The sequence below is a fragment of the Mytilus galloprovincialis genome, chromosome 3, assembly GCF_965363235.1.
Source record: "Mytilus galloprovincialis chromosome 3, xbMytGall1.hap1.1, whole genome shotgun sequence".
In the NCBI taxonomy this organism is placed as follows: Eukaryota; Metazoa; Mollusca; class Bivalvia; order Mytilida; family Mytilidae; genus Mytilus; species Mytilus galloprovincialis.
The window spans coordinates 28,883,574-28,909,313 of NC_134840.1; the positions used below are offsets into that span (position 1 = coordinate 28,883,574).

The 25,740-nt window shown below is 32.3% G+C and overlaps 1 protein-coding gene across 1 annotated transcript; it reads right to left on the reverse strand.

Annotated features, from left to right (window-relative positions):
- Nucleotides 1–5,586: 5,586 nt before the first annotated feature.
- LOC143067629 (trafficking protein particle complex subunit 1-like) lies at nt 5,587–10,060 on the reverse strand. Its single transcript, XM_076241017.1, has 4 exons — nt 9,909–10,060; nt 7,832–7,902; nt 6,868–7,006; nt 5,587–5,789 (listed from the first exon to the last, which is right to left on the reverse strand). The coding sequence occupies exons 1-4, from the start codon at nt 10,005–10,007 to the stop codon at nt 5,661–5,663; spliced, it is 438 nt and encodes a 145-aa protein (XP_076097132.1). The 5' UTR covers nt 10,008–10,060; the 3' UTR covers nt 5,587–5,660.
- Nucleotides 10,061–25,740: the final 15,680 nt, after the last annotated feature.

Below are 25,740 nucleotides of genomic sequence, written 5' to 3' on the forward strand. Positions count from 1 at the left end.
CAATTGTTCTTGAACAATTGAGAGGTCTTTCCTTTTGTAATGTAAAACACATGTTCAAATAGACGTAGAATGTATTGAAAAGGTCAAGGTCAACCTTAAAAACATTTAAAACACACTAAAAATCCTTAAAATAGGTCAAAAACACATAATTCGCTATTTGGGACACGACCTTGACCTTTGACCTTGTGACCTTTGTCAAGGTCATTAGTCCCAAATGTCATTGCTGAAGACCCCATGGGTCTAGGACCTTTGGTTATATAGTAAAAGCTGATTTTGTCTTTTCAGAAACCTAAATCAGGGGTTATGCCCCTTACAGAAAGGTCAAATCTCTTCGGTCAAGATGTAACAAAGTTGCTCCTTAATGACCCAAACATTTTCCACTATTCAAAACTTCTGTAAGTATAATGGTTTCTGAGATTATCCGGTAACAAGGTGTAAGGTCAAAGGTCAAGGTCAACATACACATTTGACCTTGAGGTATTTTTCAAATTCACATGAATTGATGATGAATGGTGAAGATCCTAGGTGTCTTTGACTTACGGTTTCTGAGTTTGGGTGGCCAACCGACACCGGTTAATTTCAATAGGGGCATAACCCTACCAATGAGTCGTTGAATCCTTTCGATCCAAATGTGACGAAGAACCGGGGTCTGGTCCTGAACAAATTTCACCCTTTGTTTTTTTTCTACCTATTACGGTTAGGGTGTTGGATTACTCCGAACCGACAAAATATTTCGACTCACAGGGTGAGTTCCAGTTAGGTATTCATGACACCGATACAAAGTGTGAACATGAAAGCGACACGTCTTACGGTTAAGGCTGCTAACTTCGTCAAAGTTTGGCGGAAGAATAATAATAAACAGAAGAAATACAGTAAGGTCTTTCCCTTTTGTAAAAGGAAAGACCTTAATCAGTTTAATTGAGGATTGGAGCTGGCATGTCAGTTACTGCAGTCCTTTCTTATTATTAATGTATGTATCATTGTCTTTTCAACTTAGTTTCTTTTGTTATCTATTCTGACATCGGACTATCGACTTCATTTGATATGGGTTTAACTGTGTGTATAATTGTTGTGTGTTTCAGTGTTTATTGTACATTGGCTAAGAATAGTTTGGAGTTTCATATGACATCCATTTTCCTCGTCTGTTTATTGTGTTTATTGCCTTTTGGTCGGGTTATTATTTTGTTGACACATTCCCCATTTCCGACCACAAATTTATGTTTGTTGACACACTGGATAACTGAACAGAGAATAAAGATACCCCTAATGATGATAGTGGCTAAGTATGCTTTTATTTGGTTATTTCGCTCTGAAGTTTCAGAGGAAATTTATGTAAAAATTAATGTACAACTATGATAGATGTTGACCTTTTTGGATTTTGGGTTCACTTCTCAATGCTCCTCAACTATGTATTGAAACTGGCCTTTTAACCTTTAAAAAAAATCTAGCATCACTGATGAGTCTTTTGAAGATGAAACCCAATCTTTAATAATTTTTTTATGTCATTTTTTTACACCTGCATGCCAGCTAAAAAATACAATCTACAAGTCACAAGAGTTGGTAAATGTTTTATTGTGTGAAAAAGTAAGTGCAAACCTTAATGAATTGTTTTGCTACTGTCAACTTGCATAGAATTATATCATTTTTGCATTGGATTTCTCTATAATGAAGTCATAGGTTTAAGCTATACATAGGATAAGATAGATATTGTGGATTCATTATTTTAGGTTCAAGCTATACATAGGATAAGATAGATATTGTGGATTCATTATTTTAGGTTCAATATATACATAGGATAAGATAGATATTGTGGATTCATTATAGGTTTAAGCTATACATAGGATAAGATAGATATTGTGGAGTCATTATAGGTTTAAGCTATACATAGGATACGATAGATATTGTGGATTCATTAAGCTATACATAGAATAAGATAGATATTGTGGATTCATTATAGGTTTAAGCTATACATAGGATAAGATAGATATTGTGGATTCATTAAGCTATACATAGGATAAGATAGATATTGTGGATTCATTATTTTTCTTGTGGTATTAGATTTCAAGGATTTTGTTAGTATAAAATTAAATGAACCACAAATTCAAATCTTTAAAGAAAAAAATTTTCCAATAAACCTATATACATATATATGCAGGATTTGTCAAATCTAACAAGTAGACACAATCAAAGTGCTGGATAGCACCTCTGGAAAGTTTGCAACTGTAGCTGTGCATTATTCCAAAAAGGTTATAGACGTGTATTATTTCAAAAATGTATTTCATCACTTGGATGTTTTTATAAACTAAACCATTGTCTCGTCAGTAATTATCAAAAAATCACTTTTTTCGTGTTTGTCATAAAAAGTTTTGATATTTTCTATTGTAACCTAAAACTGTAGATCTAAAATATTGAAATATACAGAAAGCTCTGTTAATTTCTTTTTAAGTACCCATGCCATGTCAACATCAAGGGCCTGTGAATTAGTATTTTTCTATTGGTTTAGATCCTTCATATTTGTTTTTAGTAAATTAACACGTTAGTTTTTTTGTTTGAATTGCTCCACATGTTTCCTATCGGGGCCTTTTATAGCTTTCTACATGTATATGGTACAAATATTTCTCATTATTGACGACCATATGGTGGCCTATAGTTATTAATACATTTTTGGATAGCATTGGTTCTTTGCAAAAAATACAGCATCCTTCTTTTTATAAATAAGACAGTTCATGTGCATTTACAGTAACTTAAATCAATACAACTGTAATGAAAGTAAATTTATATTAAAGGCTTTTATCAAAAAAAGGGAACGTGTCCATGGGACACAAATGATGCCCCCGCTAGCATTATTATTATAAAGGGTCACAACTCAAGAACTGTAAATGTGACGCTACCAAAATGTGTACTTGATCTGAGTTATGGGGTAATAAGCATTGTATATACATTCTAGTTACACAGTATTGTGCAATAGATTTGTAAGATCTTGACATTTGTTTTGTGTCAGAAACATATATATTATGTCAAAAATTTGATCGCAATTCAAATTCAGAGCTATATCAAGCTTGAATGTTGTGTCCATGCTTGCCCCAACTGTTCAGGGTCTCGACCTCTGCTGTCGTATAAAGATGTGCCCAGCGGAGCATCTTGTTCCATTTGTAACGAGGCACAACCCTAGAGCAGTAAAAAATACCTCAACCGGAATTCAAACTTGATCTTTGTTTTATTGTTAAAAGTATTACAATGTATAAGTTTCATAACATTTGGTTGAGCGAACTTAAGTTAGATAACTGAAACAAAAATATTCAGTAATTTTTTACATATGTAAAGGGGCATAACTCTAAAATGGTATAACTATCGCCACCAATATTCAAACTTGATCAGTGTTTGTGGTAATGAGCATTGTGTATAAGATTCATAGCATTTGGTTAAGACAAACTAAAGTAAGAGACAAGAAACGAATTTTGGGATGTACGGAGGTACATGTACGTATAAATAAGGGAAGGACGTAAATACTTACAGCAGAACAAGGATAAAACTCAAAACGGTGGGAGCATAACAACAGCAGTATGACCACAGGTATAAAAAGTTTATATACACTAGATTCATAGAGGTGCTTATAACCTGTAACACATTTTAGTTGCTGTTGTGAAATTAAGCATTGTCTGATGAGTAAATAACAATTTTTAATCAAGTTTTGTTTTAAGCCATTCGTTTGATATATTACGGTAATCATTGCCTCTGTGTTTGGATGACAAAGCAATTGAAATCTATTTATATAGGGCATGGTATGCCTTAAAACTTTTCCAGATGCACAGGTTTGTCTGTAATCTATCTAAATTACGAGGTTAAAATACAGCCATTTTAGCCAAAGGGTACACATCATGAACCTTAATCATTTCTACAGAACTTGTCTTGATACCCTGAGCTATAACATTCGAAGTAGATGCTGACTCGGTTGCTTTTAATACGGATGCTATATGATACGAATTTACAATAATACACCAGAAGTGGTATGATGTAAATTATTGGAAGAAGACTGAACTTGCTGAAGAAGAACTGACGTTGGGTCAATGTTTTTCTGCTGTCAGTTTGACCCACTTGAGCATACTGAACTAGTAAAGTTCCTTATATCCACATTGGAATGTGAAACAATTAGTATTTAAATAACGGAATTAAGTTTTCAAATGATTTTTGGCATCAAAATCTTCCGATCGATGTTTAGACAAAAACAATGCATTTTTTTTATTTTTTTTTTATCAAAGCCGGTATTTGCCTTTACTCGCGTCCTTGGCGTGAGCCGTTAGAAATATAACATAATTATTGAGTATTTTATATTCTTTCATCTGTGTTTTGTTTAAACAAACCATTATCACTTTTCAATTATCCGACGGCTTGGTCAAAATGTCAACTTGTTCTCGCATTTTAATCAGTCATTCCCGATTCTTTCGATACACTCGGGATTTTACCACGTTTACGTACGTCATGCACGTACATATAGTAAACAGGTAAAAGTAGAGCGGGAAAATGTTCATTCATGAAATATTCATGAAAGAATAAAGACGTAAGGCAGCAACCATTTGATATTCTGGGGGGGGGGGGGGGGGGGGGGGGGGGGGCTATGGTTTTTTTTTGGAAAAAAAAGTTTGTTTCCAGTTTTTGGAGAAAAAAATCATTTGTTTTTGATTCTGAGAAAAAAAAAATGTTTGTTTCACCCTCAGCTGCCACTATATGTAATGCTAAAATTGAAAGAAAAAAATTGGTTTCGACTTGTCGCGAAAAAAAAATTTGTCCAGAAAAAAAAACCATAGCCCCCCCAGAAAATCAAATGGTTGCTGCCTAATTGCTGCGTAGATTTCTTGTAATTTTCTCTTCAGCGCATGGCAGATCCGCGAAGTAGTGTTTGTGAAACTCATTTTTAAAATGAACTTAAATTCATCGGTAAACATTTTTTCTTTTTTATTCAAGCTGCAATCTTTTCAGTCAAAGCAGTAATTACTCAAAATTTTAAAAGAATCTTCCAAGAACTCAAACACTAATACTACACTATCTCGGAGCAGAATATATTGCGATAATCTGTCAACCGGAAGTTTGAGGCCGACGCTTAAGGAAAGTAGCAATAGCAAGCTATAGCAAACTTTCCAAAAACAATATGTCCTTTAATTGTCCACAAATTCATTGAAATCCCTAGTATTTTTTGCATATTCAATAGTTCACTTGTTTGATAAATAATAAATGAAATATATATATATAGTAATAAATTTGTAATTAGTAAATAAATTTAATTTAAGCTGAGACTACTATTAGATTTAAGCTACAATTTCATACAAAAGTAGTTGGTCATAACAGAGACATATATTTATATGTATATATGTCTCTGGTCATAAACAGTTACTTCCCAGTAAAATCTAAATGAAAATACTTGTAGCTACATGTAATATATTAATTGATGACCTGCCTCTAACTGCTAATTAATTGGTTACAATGTCTGGCAAACAAAATATTGTTTGTTGAGCCTTTTGATAATGTTGTGCTTTATGGTAACATCTTATTTCCTCAAACCTGAACCACTAGTTTTAAAAAAATACGTGATTACATATGACAATTTTTATAAAACAATTTATTGCACATCAAAAAATCAATAAGCTATTAGATAAATAAGTTAACTAGTTTATTCTACTTGGAAAAAATGGTAGTCCTCTTATAAATTCATCAAGTTTTGTTTGAAAAAGTTCACTTGTTATTGGTTTATCTAAGTCACATACTGGATTCCTTACAACGTATTCCACATATATCTGAAACAGACAAAAAAACCGAGAAAATTAGTATAGTAAGCATACATTGTATAATAATTATTTAATTTTTTATCTAACCAGTATATTTGCTCAAAATAACAGAGATTAAAACATCTAGAAATTTTGCAAAAGCAGAGATGATCATACCTATGGATAATTCACCTTGCAAATTTACCCCCTTGTGTTTCTTACAGGGTGATTCAGCCTGGTATGGCAATCTGCTGTGTTTTCTTGACACCCTGTCCTTTTTAGGAAAACAAATTGGCCTCTTTTAACTCCATAGAAGATAACTTCTTTCTAATTCAACTTTAGACAGCTTTGTTATTTTCATAAATTACCTCTTGAAAGCTTTTTGACAAATTATTCAATGAGAAGTCGAAATTGTCTTTGACAGTTTTCCACCAACTAGAAGGCTAGAGAGTTTAAATGTAAAGGACCTTCAATACCTCCTTCCTGTAAGTATGGTTAAAACTGTACAGTAGCTTCTTAATTTTAGACGAAATCTTTTTCCAAAGGGTTTCGTTAAGAATTATTGCCTACAACCAATGCTGCCATGCTGTACAACGGACCAAGTTTTATTTATAAAGTGTCTTCTAACCTTTAATCCTCTAAAATTTCAAAACAGTTCATCTTGTTTTTAAATTTCTAATAACTTTGTCAGTGGGGGATCAAGAACTTTCAATGAGGGGGATGGTGCCCAGTCATGCTTCAGTGATTCCCTTTACAACCGACCAATTTTTTTCCAACAAAAGGGAAGGAAACACACCGTATTATTGATATTGATTTTACCAATTGTTCAATTGGTAGAATAACAAAATGCTCAGAAAGGTTTGCACATTAAAACAAATTTAAACGCATTACTATTCCAATTACAAATGACCATAACACATGCAAGTAAACCTACAATAACTCATATTATATCACAGAATGTTCTAAGTTACTGAAAGCAAGCATTTAAACTAATCTGCTAATGTAGAAATCATGTATAAAAGTGCAGATATAGCTTTATTTGTTAAAACAAATCATTAGGCAGATGTTTTTGGTTTTTTCTCACATTAATCAGAAGCATAATACTTACATTACTGTATATCTGATGAAGAGTGTCCCTAATGTTTCCAACACCAAGGTCAGTATTTATCACGATCTTCAATCCTGATGGTGTTTCAAAAAAATGTAGTTTGTATCTGTTTGTCTTAAAATTCAAAAATCCGTCTTTTCTAGTTGTAAGTCAAGGAAATCAAGTATACAATATATAAAAGACATGACACATTATTAATAAAATTAGTTTTTTTAGATTTGGGGTTGTTTTTATGAAAAGTGCTTGTTTATCATGATGTTTATATTTTTTTACATAAATCAGACTATTAATTTTTTTAGGTTTTGAATTGTTTGCAATTGACTTTAAGAAGTGGATCCAGAATTATAAAACTTAACCAACATTTTGAGTGAAACGGTAAAAAATATGAATTAACCATTTAACCATAAACGTTGCGCCATTAGTGAGGGAGGTCTGGGCAACTGTATTTGTCATGCCATGTCAAGCTTGTATAGCAAACTATGCAGTATTGGTTTTGTTCATTGTTGAATGCAGTATTGTGACCTATAGTCCCTTTGGTCTTTGGTGGAAAGTTGTATCATTGGCAATCATACCTAATCTTTTATTTTGCATGTCTATAATCGTTGATTGTTTTATTCATAACAAATCTGAGCTCCATATTATAATTTGAAAAAGATTTTTATAGTATACTATTTTGAGTTTTGAATAAAAAAAAAAAATTGGTGATGGTATTTTGTAAATTGTAGATCAACTTAAGAGGTGATGCTCTGCAAATAATCTTCAATTATTCAAGGATCAATAGAAACTTAAAGAAGAAGAAGATGTACATTCATGTTAGGTTTTGTAAATTGAAACACTGGCATGTATATTTAAAAGTCTTGACCACTTGCATAGTGATACATGTTGGGCTTTGTTTAGTAATGAACCATTGTAAATTTAAATGATGAAGATACATTTGTATCTCCCTGCAATTCTATAAGGATACAAATCTGTTGGTGATATCCTACTGACAAACGACTTAATGGAATGTATCATACCATACATCAATTTAAACTCCTGCAAAATATTCATATATATCATAACATTTTGTGCAATATACACTCTTTTATACTACATTTTTTTTATCATTCAAATACCTTTAACTCTAAGGTGACTTCTTCAATATATTTGCAAAGTTTAAGATTGCAGTTTATAATTATAAATTATTCAAATAAGAATACATGAACAATCGTGTCCTGCTTGCATGTAGTTACATGTATTACATTTCCATGTTCAGCAAAAATATGAAATCTAATTTTCTATACATTGTATCTATATTTATCAGTTCACTTCATTCATAGCTGCCTTTAATCGAAACTTTTACCTTTAATATACAGGATGGTTGGCAGCAAAACATATTAATGATACGGGTCTCTACAAGACCCTGTTAGTGTTTTAGTTCTTATTGGCCATCAGACCCAGTACACATGTTACATGTAGAAAACCTTTAAATTGCTGATCAGAACTGAGGTGGCAAGCTTCTATCTCAAAATCATAAGAGATCCACTGTCAACATGGTGAAGCAAAAAAAAATCACATGCCATTTGTATCCTTACTCTTTTGCCCTCATAAAAATGAATATGTATATTTTAATTATTTTAATCAACAATAAACTCCTGTGGTCCATAGCATAAACGAAAGTTTTATTCCCCTTTAACCACCAACCTAACTAATTGTCAAGAAGAAGTCACAGCAAGAACTAAAATTTAATTAAAGATGTCATGCAGTGTTTTCCCTAGAGGGTTTATGCATGGTGGTACCCCATGCATTAATTTAGGCCCCCATCCTTCAAATCTTGAAATTCTTTATTACTCTATACAAGTCCCCATCCTTCAAAATTCAAGCCCACCATCCATTCAGCCAATCCCACCATCCTTCAAAACATTTCTAGGGAAAACACTGTCATTATTTGGAATATATGTACCATCAACCCTTAAAAAAAAATATACAAACTTCAGTCAGATAATGTTTAAATGTTAACCATGATAACAGTGCCTAATAACAGGTCACTCTTCAGGCTTCAACAATGAGGAAATCCATACTGAATACATTGTAGTAACAAAATATAAATGACAATGTGTGACTGAATGTATATTTGAAACATTTCAAACGAAAAGAATTAATACCCTGATAGGATTTATACTATAACAATAAAGTGGTAAACAAAAAAATAGATATATATAAACATGATAAACAAGGAGATGTGGTACATGTTCAAAAAATATGTACATTTTTTGTATGAATGCCTATGTTATAGGATAAGGTTTTTTTCGTTGAATCTGTCATGTGACTAACAGACTTCCATCACCACAGGACCAAAATGTAAGCCTAGTCACTTCCAACACATGTTGAGCAAATAGGTGGAAAAGTTTGATTGAATACTCTAAAAATATTTCAGGAAATAAATAATAATAAGATGACACCCTCCCTCTATCGTACATGAATCAAGATTAAACACTTACGGAACATAAATTATTTCTACATGTATTCCAAACAGAATGACGATTATGAAAATGCTGGAAAATTTTAATAGAGCAGAGATAAAGGCACAACTTCTATCTCGTAAATGATGTCATACAGGCGTGCGAAATTGACGATCTTTTCAGCTGAAAGACAGGATTCCAGAAACTACGTACAATGTATGAGACAACTATCCAAAGTTCACATGAAGTTGGTGCAAGCAATTATACGCAACTGTTAGGCCTTCAAAAATGAGAAAAACATATCCTAATGCCAGCTAAAGCCTACATGTATAACACTAACAGGCACAGACATGAAAAATATGAAAACTATAACAGCCCATTTTATAACAATGTATGAAAAACAAATATGACAGACATAAACCAACAACGTCTACTGACCTACAGGCTGCTGAGACAGGCACAGGGTTAACATATTTGTGAGCACTCAACCCTCCCCTGACCTGGGACGAATTTAGGATAGAAAGTCATAGTCAAAAAGGACAGTGGTGTTACTGCACAACCTAAGAACGTCAGTGTCGCATGAAATACACACATATTTACCTCTGACTGACTCATCCCTGCAGATTTTCTTCTGTTCCATTCTACATAATACAAGCATGTTCCATTCCTGTCAAATATATGTAAATTATAAATTGTCATTTTGATAGTTTAAACCGGAAATACACAAAAATTACTAAAATAGAAACAAAGTAGGGTTATATTGGAATACGGATGTAAGGTTCCAACAAGTTTGAGCTTTGTAAAAAGCTGTGGACTGCTCTGCTCTATTCCAATTTTTTGAGGTAATACTTGTTCACTTTACTTGTTAAAAATTAAAACATTTATGAACAGACACTAATCTGTAGGTGTGCATAGATTAGCAAGAGTTATTAAATACAGAGAATGCATTTTTGTGAGGTGTAGAACCGTGCATTGTTTGGCTAAGGGACCGGTTAAAATTTATCGTCACATAGGACCGGTGCAAAAAATAAAAACATTTAATAAAAGTTACAACCCTATGGATTTCTGACTGAAAAAGAAATGATGTCCTATGCCAACTTAGTGATTAAAAAGTTGGTGTCCCGTATCCTACTTTTCCAATGTATTGTAAATAAAAGTATACTTAATAGAGCCATTTCACATATGTTGTCTTTATAATATGATCAAAACAACAGTTTCATGTTTTATTTTGTTGATTCACATACAATTACAGGCATGTCATTATCATAAATTATACTATGAATAAAGCATTGAAAAAAACAGACATTGCATAATGCAATCAAACCACATATAGGTGTTTGTTAAACTGAAAAAACTAATGAAAGAATTTTATCAATACCTTTAAATATTAATTATAAAATTCAATTTATTAAAACATTACTGTTTACATGTACATAGTTATTCCAATTATGTTAATAATTCCAATTTCATTAGATAGTTATATCTTCTTTTACATGTATATGTTATAGACTGTTATTTCAAGTTTTGTTATAATGTTAATAAAAATTATTTCGAAGTAATCGTTTGAAAAAAAAACTTGTGTCCTATGGATATTCAGATCTGTGAAAAAAGTGATGTCCCAAAAAAAGCGATTCCGGAAAAAAGTATCTGTCCTACTGCACTTTGCACCGGTCCTATGTGTAGATAAATTTTGACCGGTCCCTAAACAAATTGTACACATTGCAGATACGTAAATACACACGTATTAATAATTGATATTTCAATAGTGAATTTCAGTGTGCAATATATGCATATTCATTTATATCAGCTGGTGAAAAGCGGACAGTTTAGCTTAGTGGCCCCACACTGACTCTGTTGTTCCTATGTCACTTCAGTCGGCCTCGTCCATTCTTCCCGTCTTTGTTTTTCTTTTCGAAAATCCTACACAATAAAACCATGGTATAATTGTGAAAATTATACCATAGATATAGCTATGGTATAAGTTTCGATTATTGAGATTTATACTCCTGTTGCATTCCCATAGATTACATTGTACAGCTATAGAGTAATAAAACCTTATCCACTTCGTGTCCGGCTCATATCCCTTCCATCGTAAAGCTTAGGATAACCAAATTTAGTATGCAGTTGCATCATGGGCTGTTGTTACCAATCTAATTAAAATCCGATCTCTCATCGCTCCCGTTTTCTGATATATCGCGTTCATATCAGAAAACGGGAGCGATGAGACATTGGTTTTTAATTAGATTGTGTTGTTACTTATTGGAGATTTTTCAACTCCATCCAGACAACTTTTAACGTCTGGAAGTAATTACTATGATGTGAAAATTTATAAATGAGAAACCGAAAAGAAATTAAAAAAAAGAATATTCTTTAAAGTGGTTAATAATTTTATTATGATAATGTTATTATCATGTATGATTGATTATAATTTACTAATAATCAGATGTTAGATTGTGGTGCCGGTACACATCGGTTTTCGTGGGATCCAAAATGTTTGGTAGATTCTTATGCACTGACTAAAACTGTTTGGCTGACACAATTTGTCTTTGATTTTCCTAATGTATAACATTCTTTGAAAAGATCTTTAAACCCTTCTCTTGATTCATAAGTAATCACCGAATTCATTTGGGTATAAAATGTGTTGTAACATAAATTGGATTTTTTCTTTTGTTGTTTTGATAAAATAATTTGCTTAAAAAGTGTGTTGAGAGAAAACCATGGTATTTTATCTGCAATTTGATGTTGTAACATACTTTGCTAATTAAATATGCAATTCAACTAGAATCCAAAGGAAAGAAGGCGGGGCTTAGCTATGGTACAATATATTCATTTTCATGTTATTCCATGCCTTAAGCTCGTCCCTTTTTTTTTGAAAGGTATCCGCCTCAACAGAAACTGAAACACGTAAAAGGTCAAAATCTTCATTTGTTTTTATTTTATAACAAAAGTTTAAAGAAATAAATCATGTGTACTACATCTTAAGAAACCTTTTTCAAACTATATAGGATTGTTACGAGTTCCCTTAATTTTGGAAAAAATACTTAAGTTTCTTCTTTCAGTTCTGAAAAAAATGCAATACCACAATGTTCTACAATTTCCTTTACGAAAATTCAGTTAAATTTCGATTTAAAAAAGGGGGGGGGGGTAACTATAGAAAAGGAATAAATTTCGGCTACAAAAATTTGTGAAAAAAAATAGGATTCTTTTTGCGATCGAATAGGGTACACTATCTACACTCCCTGGATCCGCCACTGTTGAGTGGTTTATTATTAAAATTATGTTTTAATAAATAATCTAATAATCGAAATAATAAAATAACGGAAGAAAAGCATTTTGTACGAAAACTTTAAATGTATAAATATGTTTTTTTTTCAATGAAATGAACAACCTGTAAAATATTACTAATCTGTATGATACCTTAAAAACCAACAAGAAAACAACAATTCTTACCGTCATTAGAATAATTATTTAATCCTGGTCGCTGGAATCGACATTTTTTGTTTACTTTCTGATGACATACAATCTAATTAAAATTAAATCCTTTAATTGCTCCCGTTCTGATATGTCGCGCACCTTGATGAGCGACATATCAAAACAGGAGCAATTAAAGGATATAATTTTAATTAGATTGGATGAAAGGTGCGCGACATATCAGAACGGGAGCAATTAAAGGATATAATTTTAATTAGATTGGATGAAAGGTGCGCGACATATCAAAACGGGAGCAATTAGAGGATATAATTTTAATTAGATTGGATGAAAGGTGCGCGACATATCAGAACGGAAGCATTTAAAGGATATAATTTTAATTAGATTGGATGAAAGGTGCGCGACATATCAGAACGGGAGCAATTAAAGGATATAATTTTAATTAGATTGGATGAAAGGTGCGCGACATATCAGAACGGAAGCATTTAAAGGATTTAATTTTAATTAGATTGGATGACATAATGAAATTACCTGCGCAAAACTAAAAAAACAGGAAAAATCCCACATTTTCTTTACTCTCTGCAAATTCTGGGACTCTATTAATTTAAGTGTTTTTATATCCAATTCGCATTTCTAACTTTAGTTTACAAATTTCTAACTCATCTTCAAAGTTTTGTAAATAGAATTTACAATTATAAAAATCAAACTTCGGAAATGCACAACCAATGCACCAAAACGTATTTGCATTTCTAAATTCGCAATTCTATCTTCATATATTATTTTTTTCGCCACCTTATTTAAAGTATTAGATTTCCAAATCTTATCTTCTGAATCGCATTAAGTTTAAACTATTATCAAAGAAATTTTACAAGTGTTCTCTGTTCATTGCGTAAACCCCTGAGGGTTTACGTAGTATATATTGGACGAGTGATGTAGTCTTTCGGAACACCGGATGTTAGTCGGAACACTTCTGGTCTTTCTATGACCACCTTTCAAATACATGCGCAATAGCTATGACCACCTTTCAAATGCATGCGCAATAGCTTACAAATCTGTTGAATATGCATTAGCATCTTAAGTTGCTATAGAGATATTTTACGTATGATCTGAAATTTATTATGATATAATATTTTCTTGCACACGATTACAAGCTGCTAATATTAACCTACATGCGTAGTATTTTAATTAGTCAAACGATGTAACCAGCTGTGTTTAGATATGAGATAAGATTTCATGTAAACAATGCGCTTTATATTCTGAACGAGAATAATTAAAAATAAAATCTTTAGAAAGAGTTTTAGTAGCATTTTATTTTAGATTTTACGTTTAGTGAAGATATACATGTTGTAAAAAGCAAGCTATTTATTTTTTTTATACTGAAATTAAAGGGAAGTCTTTCTTGCATATGATTAAATTACAGTTATTTTTTTTTTGGTTAAATATTGCAACTTAATAAAAAAAAAAAAAAAAAGGTTATTAAAAATAAAATTAGATAGATATTGAATATGAAAAAATAAAATATTTTGAACGAGAACAATTAAAAATAATATCTTTAAAAAAAGTATTAGCACTTTTTGAAATTTTACGTCTAGGATAGACCAAGGACATGGAAATATAATCATAAATACATGCCTCAAATTAATAGGTGTAAAAACGAGGATTTAAAAAAAAAATCGTTTATTGAAAATAACGTTAAAATTGATTATGAAAGTTATGTCCGTATTTATTTTCATTAATATTGCAAATTTAAAGTTATTTTCTTTGTTTAAATATTGCAACATTATTTACTTTTTTTAATAACCTCTGAATCCTTTTCGTCATTGATCCAGGGAACTATAGAGGTATATCTATTAGTTCCAACCTGGGTAAACTTTTTAATAAAGTTTTATATAAACGTTTAGTAAAATTTATGGATATCAAAAATTTAATAAGTAAAAATCAAATAGGTTTTAAAGAGAAAAGTCGTACAGCTGACCACATATTCACTCTTAAGACCATAACTGATCAGTATAGACAAAAAAAGAAAAAAGTTTTTGCTGCCTTCATAGACTTAAAAAAGGCATTTGATACTGTATGGCGACTAGGTTTATTTTCTAAACTCATAAAACATAATATCCCCCAAAAAATGTTTAATGTTATTTATTCAATGTATACTGATACAGTAAGTAGAATAAAATTCTCTAATGGGTTGAGTCCTCCATTCCTATCAGAAAGGGGTGTTAAACAAGGTGACGTATTGAGTCCCCTTCTTTTTAACTATTTTATAAATGATTTAGTAGGTAATCTTGATAACAAACATACGGATCCAGTTGCTATTGGGGATACCTCTTTGAACATTCTTTTATATGCAGATGATATTGTTTTACTATCTGAAAGCAAAGAGGGACTACAAAAATCTCTTGATATTTTACATGAATATTGTTCAACATGGAAACTACAAGTTAATACTGATAAATCAAAAATTATGATATTTAATTCTAATGGCAAGACATTGTTAAACCATTTTACTTATGATAATGCATATCTTGAAACGGTAACAAATTATTGTTACTTGGGTATTGTTTTAAAGTATAATGGCAATTTTTGCCTTGCTGTGAATACTCTAATGGAAAAAGCCAGGAAGGCATACTATAAAATAAAGAAAACTATAGGTCTCAACAACCCATGTAGACTTCTTGAAAAATTGTTTGATTGTTTAGTTACTCCCATTCTTACATATTGTAGTGAAATTTGGGGGTGGATTCACATTTTAAAGACTCTGATCCATTTGAAAAACTTTATGTTAAATTTATCAAAGACATATTAGGGGTTCACTGTAAGGCATCTAATGATGGATGTCGAGCTGAACTTAATAGAATTCCCTTGAAAAATAAAATATTATATTCAATATTCAACTACCTGAACCATATAGTTTCTTCGGAAAATTCTTTGGCATATGATATATTCACTAAATCTGTAGATTCAAACCCTTGGGTCATAAAGGTCAAGAGTCTTTTGAATGAACTTGGAATGTCTTATATCATCAATAACTTTAATTATGTTAAAGGTAATTTAAATTCTATTAAACAAAGAATTAATGACCAATGTTTGCAAGTTCAAAATGCAAATATATTTGAATCCAAAAAGTTAGACTTTTTCAAAAGTGTCTACATAATGGGCAGAAGACCACCCTTTGTTGATATATTAAAAAACAGAAGTGACAGTGCTGCAATATGTAAGATTCGTATAAGCGCTCATGCACTGATGATTGAAAGAGGGAGACATCTAAATATTCCCAGAAATGAGAGATACTGCTCTGTATGTAATTCTGGTCAAATTGAAAATGAAAAACATTTTCTTTTACATTGTGAAAAATACTCAACTAAGAGGGACATATTTTACCATAAAGTTTCAAATATAATCGTTGATCCTACAAAATTTCAAAAACATGAAAATAATATAATCTTTTTATTAAATAATAATTCATACACAATCCTAAAATTAACTTCCTCTTTCATCTCAGACAGTTTGAACCTGCGTAAAGCAGAACAAACTCTATAAAATTGCTAATAATCATTGTTCATAATATTACATATTAATATTGTCATTATTTTCAATACTTAATATGTTTGACCAACTATGTAATTGATATATTTTTTTTAATCATTTACTGTTGATGATATTGATATCGTTCGATGATATTGTTCTAAATATGCCTATTGATATTCTATGCATTATTACTATTTGTATACCAGTTGTATGGGCCATTGCCAATTATTGTAATTGTGTCTGTGCCAATAAAATATTTGTATTTGTATTTTTAAAATGCGACTGATAAGTATAGATATTCAATATGAAGGGGGAAAAAATAACCGTGACTGAAATCTAAATCTAAAATTTATTTTAAAAAAATACACATTTGACCATGCAGATGTAAGAAATGATACTTCAAGCAACGAAACAACGAATTAAATGTGCCACTTTAATTACGACTGATAACCTAAAAATGAATCATGCATGCATTTTAGCAGACTTAACCAGATCGGCGATAAGATATCGAATATAAAAAAAGAAGATATCGGGTTTGGTGTCAATGAGACAACTATCTGCAAGAAACCAAAATAACGCAGAAATACAAACTATGGGTCACCGTACGGCCTTCAACAACAGGCAAAGCACGTACCGCATAGTCGGCTATAAAAGGCCCCGAAATGACAATGTAAAACAATCAGTCAAAAAAGAAAATTAACAAAGTCCGTATCATCGTATGCGTAACTTAGTTGCTCACCAGAGGAACTTTACGCAAGCGTTTAAACACGCGTTCCATAAGTTTGAAGTACGTCGAAATGCAGCAAAGGTATACGCTTGGTGAACGCTTTTACTTCAGGAAAATTTTAATGGAACATAAAAAAAATCATTCAGCTCAAGCGTTTGTCAAACGTATATACATGTACCTGTAAACTGCACGCACATAATATACACGCTACACGAGCGTTGAAAACGCTACAGATAAGTTTTAGACACGTTAAGGGCACATTGCATACAAAAATACTCGTCGCCTTAAAGCTTTCATTTAGGAAAAGAAGTCCGATACGGGTGAAACTTCATCAAACCTACAGAAGATATTACACCCTCTCTAACCATGCAACATGGGACTAGACATAGAAGTACAGGAACTACTCACATTAGTTTGAGCTGTACAAGATCTACAAAAATATCCCGCCTGCCTCAAAGGTGCATATAGGATTGACCATGGTCCAGCACTAATGATACAAATACCAACCAGAGTTACAATGACGTGGTAGTAAGTCTTTAAAGGCCACCGAGCGGCCTCCAAAAATGAAAAAAAAAACTACTATTTAGTCGGCTATTAAATGCCCCGACCATTAAGATTTAAAAACAAAAATCAAACAAAACTAAACAGCCTTATTGATAACAAAATAATTTACGAAAACAACTTGACCGACATGAATTATGAACAACAACCACTGTACTACATGTTTCTGGCTTAAGAATGGACATTGGCACATAAACAATGTGGTGGCCATAAACCCAACCCTCCTAAATGAACCAAACCGTAAGGACAACACATCGCAAGAAAAAACTGTAAAATATCAGTTGCAATTCGCGTCCCTAAAATTATGGGTACGGTGCACAATAATTACTTACATAAAAACAATAGACACAAATCACTGAAATAATCGCACTTACCGAAAGCTATTTCAAAGCTAGTGAACATGTAGACGAACCAGTGGACATAGACGGACTGGTAAACATGTAAACAGACGGGCGAATGTGACAGACTTATTGACAAACATTCACATATAGACAGACCTGCAGTTGGGAATGTAGGAAGACCAAGAGAAACGCTAAGGTACGCTTTACGCACACCCAATACACGCTTTAAGCTCGTTGTGCACACGATACAGATATGATTGACAGGTTGAATGCATCAAAATTACTAGCGTTTTGGTAGCGTGCATGATTTTTTTTACCTCGGCCGACTTACGTTGATGTGTGAAGCCGGTATTACATTATTTAAACCACTAAACAGGCAATGTCAGTTTCTAATTCTTATGCACAACAAAAGTAATATAAGACAATACATCTTTATTAAACAATTATCTAATATATATATAATGCCAAACAAGCATTTGGGGTTACGATTGCATTTCTTTTTTTAAAGAAAGCAACTTGTATTTACAATTAAAGTCGTGAAATATAAATATATCCTGTAGAATTTGTAATCACTGATGCATGCATGCTTCAAAGATCTTCACAAGATTCTTCGTTCCAGCTCTTGGACTACGTGTTTCTTTTTTGTTTTGAAATGGCCAGGGAGTATCTGACGAACTGCTTTCAATGCTTCAAAAGATGCGATAGAAAAAAGTCAATACAAGATTACTATCCTACAGTGCTACATTAAAGTATTCACGACCAGAAGCTTTTAACTTTTGATTTAACGATTTTGTTTGATTTTGTTTGATTAGTTTTTTTTTCTTTACGTTAAAGTTAACAATGCTTTGTACGATTAGACAGACGACTAGGTGTAAGCGATTATCTTGCATGTCGTTTCTTCCGTTTATATGAAATACCATTGTTACCACAGGAATGGGATGTCAAATATTAAATGACCGATGAAAATAAAATGTATGTAGGTTTAGCGAGTATAAGCATCTCTTAATTATGTTATTTAGGATACCACTGAAACTAGATGGTCTGATTCGTATCTTGATCTTTTTCTCGAAATTGACACAGCTGAGCTACTTACAACTAAGATCTTTGGACGATTTCAGGTCCCCTATTATCAACTTTCCGTTTCTTAGTAGAAGTATATTGATATCAGTTAATACGGATATATGCGCGTGCTCCTGCATGATCACACACGGAATGACTACAATCTACACTTACATAAGTTAATCGATCGCCAGCACATATTGGATGCCCGATACAACGTGTCTTTATCTTTACTCACCGTATGGCCTTTGACAATGAGCAAAACCCCTTGTCCAGATGATTTTTTCAATTTTTTTTTACTTAAGATAGTATTTATCAAATGAATTTTACGTGATTGTCTGATTGGAACATCGACAAACTCATGTTTCCACTTATTTAGTCTGATTAAGCACATTTTTTGGGAATTTTTGGTTTCATTTCTCTCACCTTCACAATTGATTTGTTTTTCCAACTGTCTTGAATGATTCGAACGCCACTGACGAGTCAAATATGAACTCATCTGCGAAATCATAAGCACTGCCCTGGTATCTTTGGTGGCTTTAAAAAAACACAGATTGCAGTCTCAAAAATAACGAATTAAACTATGACTTTTATCGATAACTTGTTTTAAGCATGCTTATTATGGATGCGTATTGTAAACCACGTGTAGCCGAATTATTCTTGTATTGATTTTAAATAGAATATATAAAAAACGGACATAAAAGACAAATAAGAAAAATATCTAGTATTGAATTTGTCATTCCTTCCAGACATAATGATAATGTCTGTGATTTCTCATGTTTTACTTCTGATCGTGGACTGAAAACGAGTTTGTAACTGAGACTATAGATACTCTGCTTCAAAAGTATTAAAAGTAATAGCAATGTATCTAAATGGCATGAAATTAATGTCCTGTGTAACAAATATTTTCTTCTTTCTTGTATAGCAGATTTGGCTTAGTTCTCATGTTAGTAAAACATTGCCTTCAGAAATATTGTGATGAGGTATATTCAACCAGTGGCGTCGTGGATTATGAACAATTCTAAAGATGTACTCGAAAATGCTCCAGAGTCCCTCAGTAATTGGCAAAATCAAAACTGATAACAACTGACATATTCCTGACTTGGTACATGCATTTTCTTATGTAGAAAATGGAGGATTAAACCTGGTTTTATAGCTAACTAAAAAAAAAACATCAGTCAAGAGGATATCATGAAAATGCTGGTCTTTTTGGTGGATAGCTTATTTTTGACTGTGGTTGATTGAGAAAGAGATTTTAAAGAGAAAAGTCGTACAGCTGACCACATATTCACTCTTAAGACCATAACTGATCAGTATAGACAAAAAAAGAAAAAAGTTTTTGCTGCCTTCATAGACTTAAAAAAGGCATTTGATACTGTATGGCGACTAGGTTTATTTTCTAAACTCATAAAACATAATATCCCCCAAAAAATGTTTAATGTTATTTATTCAATGTATACTGATACAGTAAGTAGAATAAAATTCTCTAATGGGTTGAGTCCTCCATTCCTATCAGAAAGGGGTGTTAAACAAGGTGACGTATTGAGTCCCCTTCTTTTTAACTATTTTATAAATGATTTAGTAGGTAATCTTGATAACAAACATACGGATCCAGTTGCTATTGGGGATACCTCTTTGAACATTCTTTTATATGCAGATGATATTGTTTTACTATCTGAAAGCAAAGAGGGACTACAAAAATCTCTTGATATTTTACATGAATATTGTTCAACATGGAAACTACAAGTTAATACTGATAAATCAAAAATTATGATATTTAATTCTAATGGCAAGACATTGTTAAACCATTTTACTTATGATAATGCATATCTTGAAACGGTAACAAATTATTGTTACTTGGGTATTGTTTTAAAGTATAATGGCAATTTTTGCCTTGCTGTGAATACTCTAATGGAAAAAGCCAGGAAGGCATACTATAAAATAAAGAAAACTATAGGTCTCAACAACCCATGTAGACTTCTTGAAAAATTGTTTGATTGTTTAGTTACTCCCATTCTTACATATTGTAGTGAAATTTGGGGGTGGATTCACATTTTAAAGACTCTGATCCATTTGAAAAACTTTATGTTAAATTTATCAAAGACATATTAGGGGTTCACTGTAAGGCATCTAATGATGGATGTCGAGCTGAACTTAATAGAATTCCCTTGAAAAATAAAATATTATATTCAATATTCAACTACCTGAACCATATAGTTTCTTCGGAAAATTCTTTGGCATATGATATATTCACTAAATCTGTAGATTCAAACCCTTGGGTCATAAAGGTCAAGAGTCTTTTGAATGAACTTGGAATGTCTTATATCATCAATAACTTTAATTATGTTAAAGGTAATTTAAATTCTATTAAACAAAGAATTAATGACCAATGTTTGCAAGTTCAAAATGCAAATATATTTGAATCCAAAAAGTTAGACTTTTTCAAAAGTGTCTACATAATGGGCAGAAGACCACCCTTTGTTGATATATTAAAAAACAGAAGTGACAGTGCTGCAATATGTAAGATTCGTATAAGCGCTCATGCACTGATGATTGAAAGAGGGAGACATCTAAATATTCCCAGAAATGAGAGATACTGCTCTGTATGTAATTCTGGTCAAATTGAAAATGAAAAACATTTTCTTTTACATTGTGAAAAATACTCAACTAAGAGGGACATATTTTACCATAAAGTTTCAAATATAATCGTTGATCCTACAAAATTTCAAAAACATGAAAATAATATAATCTTTTTATTAAATAATAATTCATACACAATCCTAAAATTAACTTCCTCTTTCATCTCAGACAGTTTGAACCTGCGTAAAGCAGAACAAACTCTATAAAATTGCTAATAATCATTGTTCATAATATTACATATTAATATTGTCATTATTTTCAATACTTAATATGTTTGACCAACTATGTAATTGATATATTTTTTTTAATCATTTACTGTTGATGATATTGATATCGTTCGATGATATTGTTCTAAATATGCCTATTGATATTCTATGCATTATTACTATTTGTATACCAGTTGTATGGGCCATTGCCAATTATTGTAATTGTGTCTGTGCCAATAAAATATTTGTATTTGTATTTTTAAAATGCGACTGATAAGTATAGATATTCAATATGAAGGGGGAAAAAATAACCGTGACTGAAATCTAAATCTAAAATTTATTTTAAAAAAATACACATTTGACCATGCAGATGTAAGAAATGATACTTCAAGCAACGAAACAACGAATTAAATGTGCCACTTTAATTACGACTGATAACCTAAAAATGAATCATGCATGCATTTTAGCAGACTTAACCAGATCGGCGATAAGATATCGAATATAAAAAAAGAAGATATCGGGTTTGGTGTCAATGAGACAACTATCTGCAAGAAACCAAAATAACGCAGAAATACAAACTATGGGTCACCGTACGGCCTTCAACAACAGGCAAAGCACGTACCGCATAGTCGGCTATAAAAGGCCCCGAAATGACAATGTAAAACAATCAGTCAAAAAAGAAAATTAACAAAGTCCGTATCATCGTATGCGTAACTTAGTTGCTCACCAGAGGAACTTTACGCAAGCGTTTAAACACGCGTTCCATAAGTTTGAAGTACGTCGAAATGCAGCAAAGGTATACGCTTGGTGAACGCTTTTACTTCAGGAAAATTTTAATGGAACATAAAAAAAATCATTCAGCTCAAGCGTTTGTCAAACGTATATACATGTACCTGTAAACTGCACGCACATAATATACACGCTACACGAGCGTTGAAAACGCTACAGATAAGTTTTAGACACGTTAAGGGCACATTGCATACAAAAATACTCGTCGCCTTAAAGCTTTCATTTAGGAAAAGAAGTCCGATACGGGTGAAACTTCATCAAACCTACAGAAGATATTACACCCTCTCTAACCATGCAACATGGGACTAGACATAGAAGTACAGGAACTACTCACATTAGTTTGAGCTGTACAAGATCTACAAAAATATCCCGCCTGCCTCAAAGGTGCATATAGGATTGACCATGGTCCAGCACTAATGATACAAATACCAACCAGAGTTACAATGACGTGGTAGTAAGTCTTTAAAGGCCACCGAGCGGCCTCCAAAAATGAAAAAAAAAACTACTATTTAGTCGGCTATTAAATGCCCCGACCATTAAGATTTAAAAACAAAAATCAAACAAAACTAAACAGCCTTATTGATAACAAAATAATTTACGAAAACAACTTGACCGACATGAATTATGAACAACAACCACTGTACTACATGTTTCTGGCTTAAGAATGGACATTGGCACATAAACAATGTGGTGGCCATAAACCCAACCCTCCTAAATGAACCAAACCGTAAGGACAACACATCGCAAGAAAAAACTGTAAAATATCAGTTGCAATTCGCGTCCCTAAAATTATGGGTACGGTGCACAATAATTACTTACATAAAAACAATAGACACAAATCACTGAAATAATCGCACTTACCGAAAGCTATTTCAAAGCTAGTGAACATGTAGACGAACCAGTGGACATAGACGGACTGGTAAACATGTAAACAGACGGGCGAATGTGACAGACTTATTGACAAACATTCACATATAGACAGACCTGCAGTTGGGAATGTAGGAAGACCAAGAGAAACGCTAAGGTACGCTTTACGCACACCCAATACACGCTTTAAGCTCGTTGTGCACACGATACAGATATGATTGACAGGTTGAATGCATCAAAATTACTAGCGTTTTGGTAGCGTGCATGATTTTTTTTACCTCGGCCGACTTACGTTGATGTGTGAAGCCGGTATTACATTATTTAAACCACTAAACAGGCAATGTCAGTTTCTAATTCTTATGCACAACAAAAGTAATATAAGACAATACATCTTTATTAAACAATTATCTAATATATATATAATGCCAAACAAGCATTTGGGGTTACGATTGCATTTCTTTTTTTAAAGAAAGCAACTTGTATTTACAATTAAAGTCGTGAAATATAAATATATCCTGTAGAATTTGTAATCACTGATGCATGCATGCTTCAAAGATCTTCACAAGATTCTTCGTTCCAGCTCTTGGACTACGTGTTTCTTTTTTGTTTTGAAATGGCCAGGGAGTATCTGACGAACTGCTTTCAATGCTTCAAAAGATGCGATAGAAAAAAGTCAATACAAGATTACTATCCTACAGTGCTACATTAAAGTATTCACGACCAGAAGCTTTTAACTTTTGATTTAACGATTTTGTTTGATTTTGTTTGATTAGTTTTTTTTTCTTTACGTTAAAGTTAACAATGCTTTGTACGATTAGACAGACGACTAGGTGTAAGCGATTATCTTGCATGTCGTTTCTTCCGTTTATATGAAATACCATTGTTACCACAGGAATGGGATGTCAAATATTAAATGACCGATGAAAATAAAATGTATGTAGGTTTAGCGAGTATAAGCATCTCTTAATTATGTTATTTAGGATACCACTGAAACTAGATGGTCTGATTCGTATCTTGATCTTTTTCTCGAAATTGACACAGCTGAGCTACTTACAACTAAGATCTTTGGACGATTTCAGGTCCCCTATTATCAACTTTCCGTTTCTTAGTAGAAGTATATTGATATCAGTTAATACGGATATATGCGCGTGCTCCTGCATGATCACACACGGAATGACTACAATCTACACTTACATAAGTTAATCGATCGCCAGCACATATTGGATGCCCGATACAACGTGTCTTTATCTTTACTCACCGTATGGCCTTTGACAATGAGCAAAACCCCTTGTCCAGATGATTTTTTCAATTTTTTTTTACTTAAGATAGTATTTATCAAATGAATTTTACGTGATTGTCTGATTGGAACATCGACAAACTCATGTTTCCACTTATTTAGTCTGATTAAGCACATTTTTTGGGAATTTTTGGTTTCATTTCTCTCACCTTCACAATTGATTTGTTTTTCCAACTGTCTTGAATGATTCGAACGCCACTGACGAGTCAAATATGAACTCATCTGCGAAATCATAAGCACTGCCCTGGTATCTTTGGTGGCTTTAAAAAAACACAGATTGCAGTCTCAAAAATAACGAATTAAACTATGACTTTTATCGATAACTTGTTTTAAGCATGCTTATTATGGATGCGTATTGTAAACCACGTGTAGCCGAATTATTCTTGTATTGATTTTAAATAGAATATATAAAAAACGGACATAAAAGACAAATAAGAAAAATATCTAGTATTGAATTTGTCATTCCTTCCAGACATAATGATAATGTCTGTGATTTCTCATGTTTTACTTCTGATCGTGGACTGAAAACGAGTTTGTAACTGAGACTATAGATACTCTGCTTCAAAAGTATTAAAAGTAATAGCAATGTATCTAAATGGCATGAAATTAATGTCCTGTGTAACAAATATTTTCTTCTTTCTTGTATAGCAGATTTGGCTTAGTTCTCATGTTAGTAAAACATTGCCTTCAGAAATATTGTGATGAGGTATATTCAACCAGTGGCGTCGTGGATTATGAACAATTCTAAAGATGTACTCGAAAATGCTCCAGAGTCCCTCAGTAATTGGCAAAATCAAAACTGATAACAACTGACATATTCCTGACTTGGTACATGCATTTTCTTATGTAGAAAATGGAGGATTAAACCTGGTTTTATAGCTAACTAAAAAAAAAACATCAGTCAAGAGGATATCATGAAAATGCTGGTCTTTTTGGTGGATAGCTTATTTTTGACTGTGGTTGATTGGTATTCTAACAGACAGTTGGT

Coding starts and splice junctions, on each gene's coding strand:
- LOC143067629 (XM_076241017.1), bottom strand. CDS start 10,007: ATGACAATTTATAATTTACATATATTTGACAGGAATGGAACATGCTTG. Junction 7,903..9,908: donor CAGGGATGAGTCAGTCAGAG/GTAAATATGTGT, acceptor AATATTTTGCAG/GAGTTTAAATTGATGTATGG. Junction 5,790..6,867: donor TTCATCAGATATACAGTAAT/GTAAGTATTATG, acceptor TGTCTGTTTCAG/ATATATGTGGAATACGTTGT.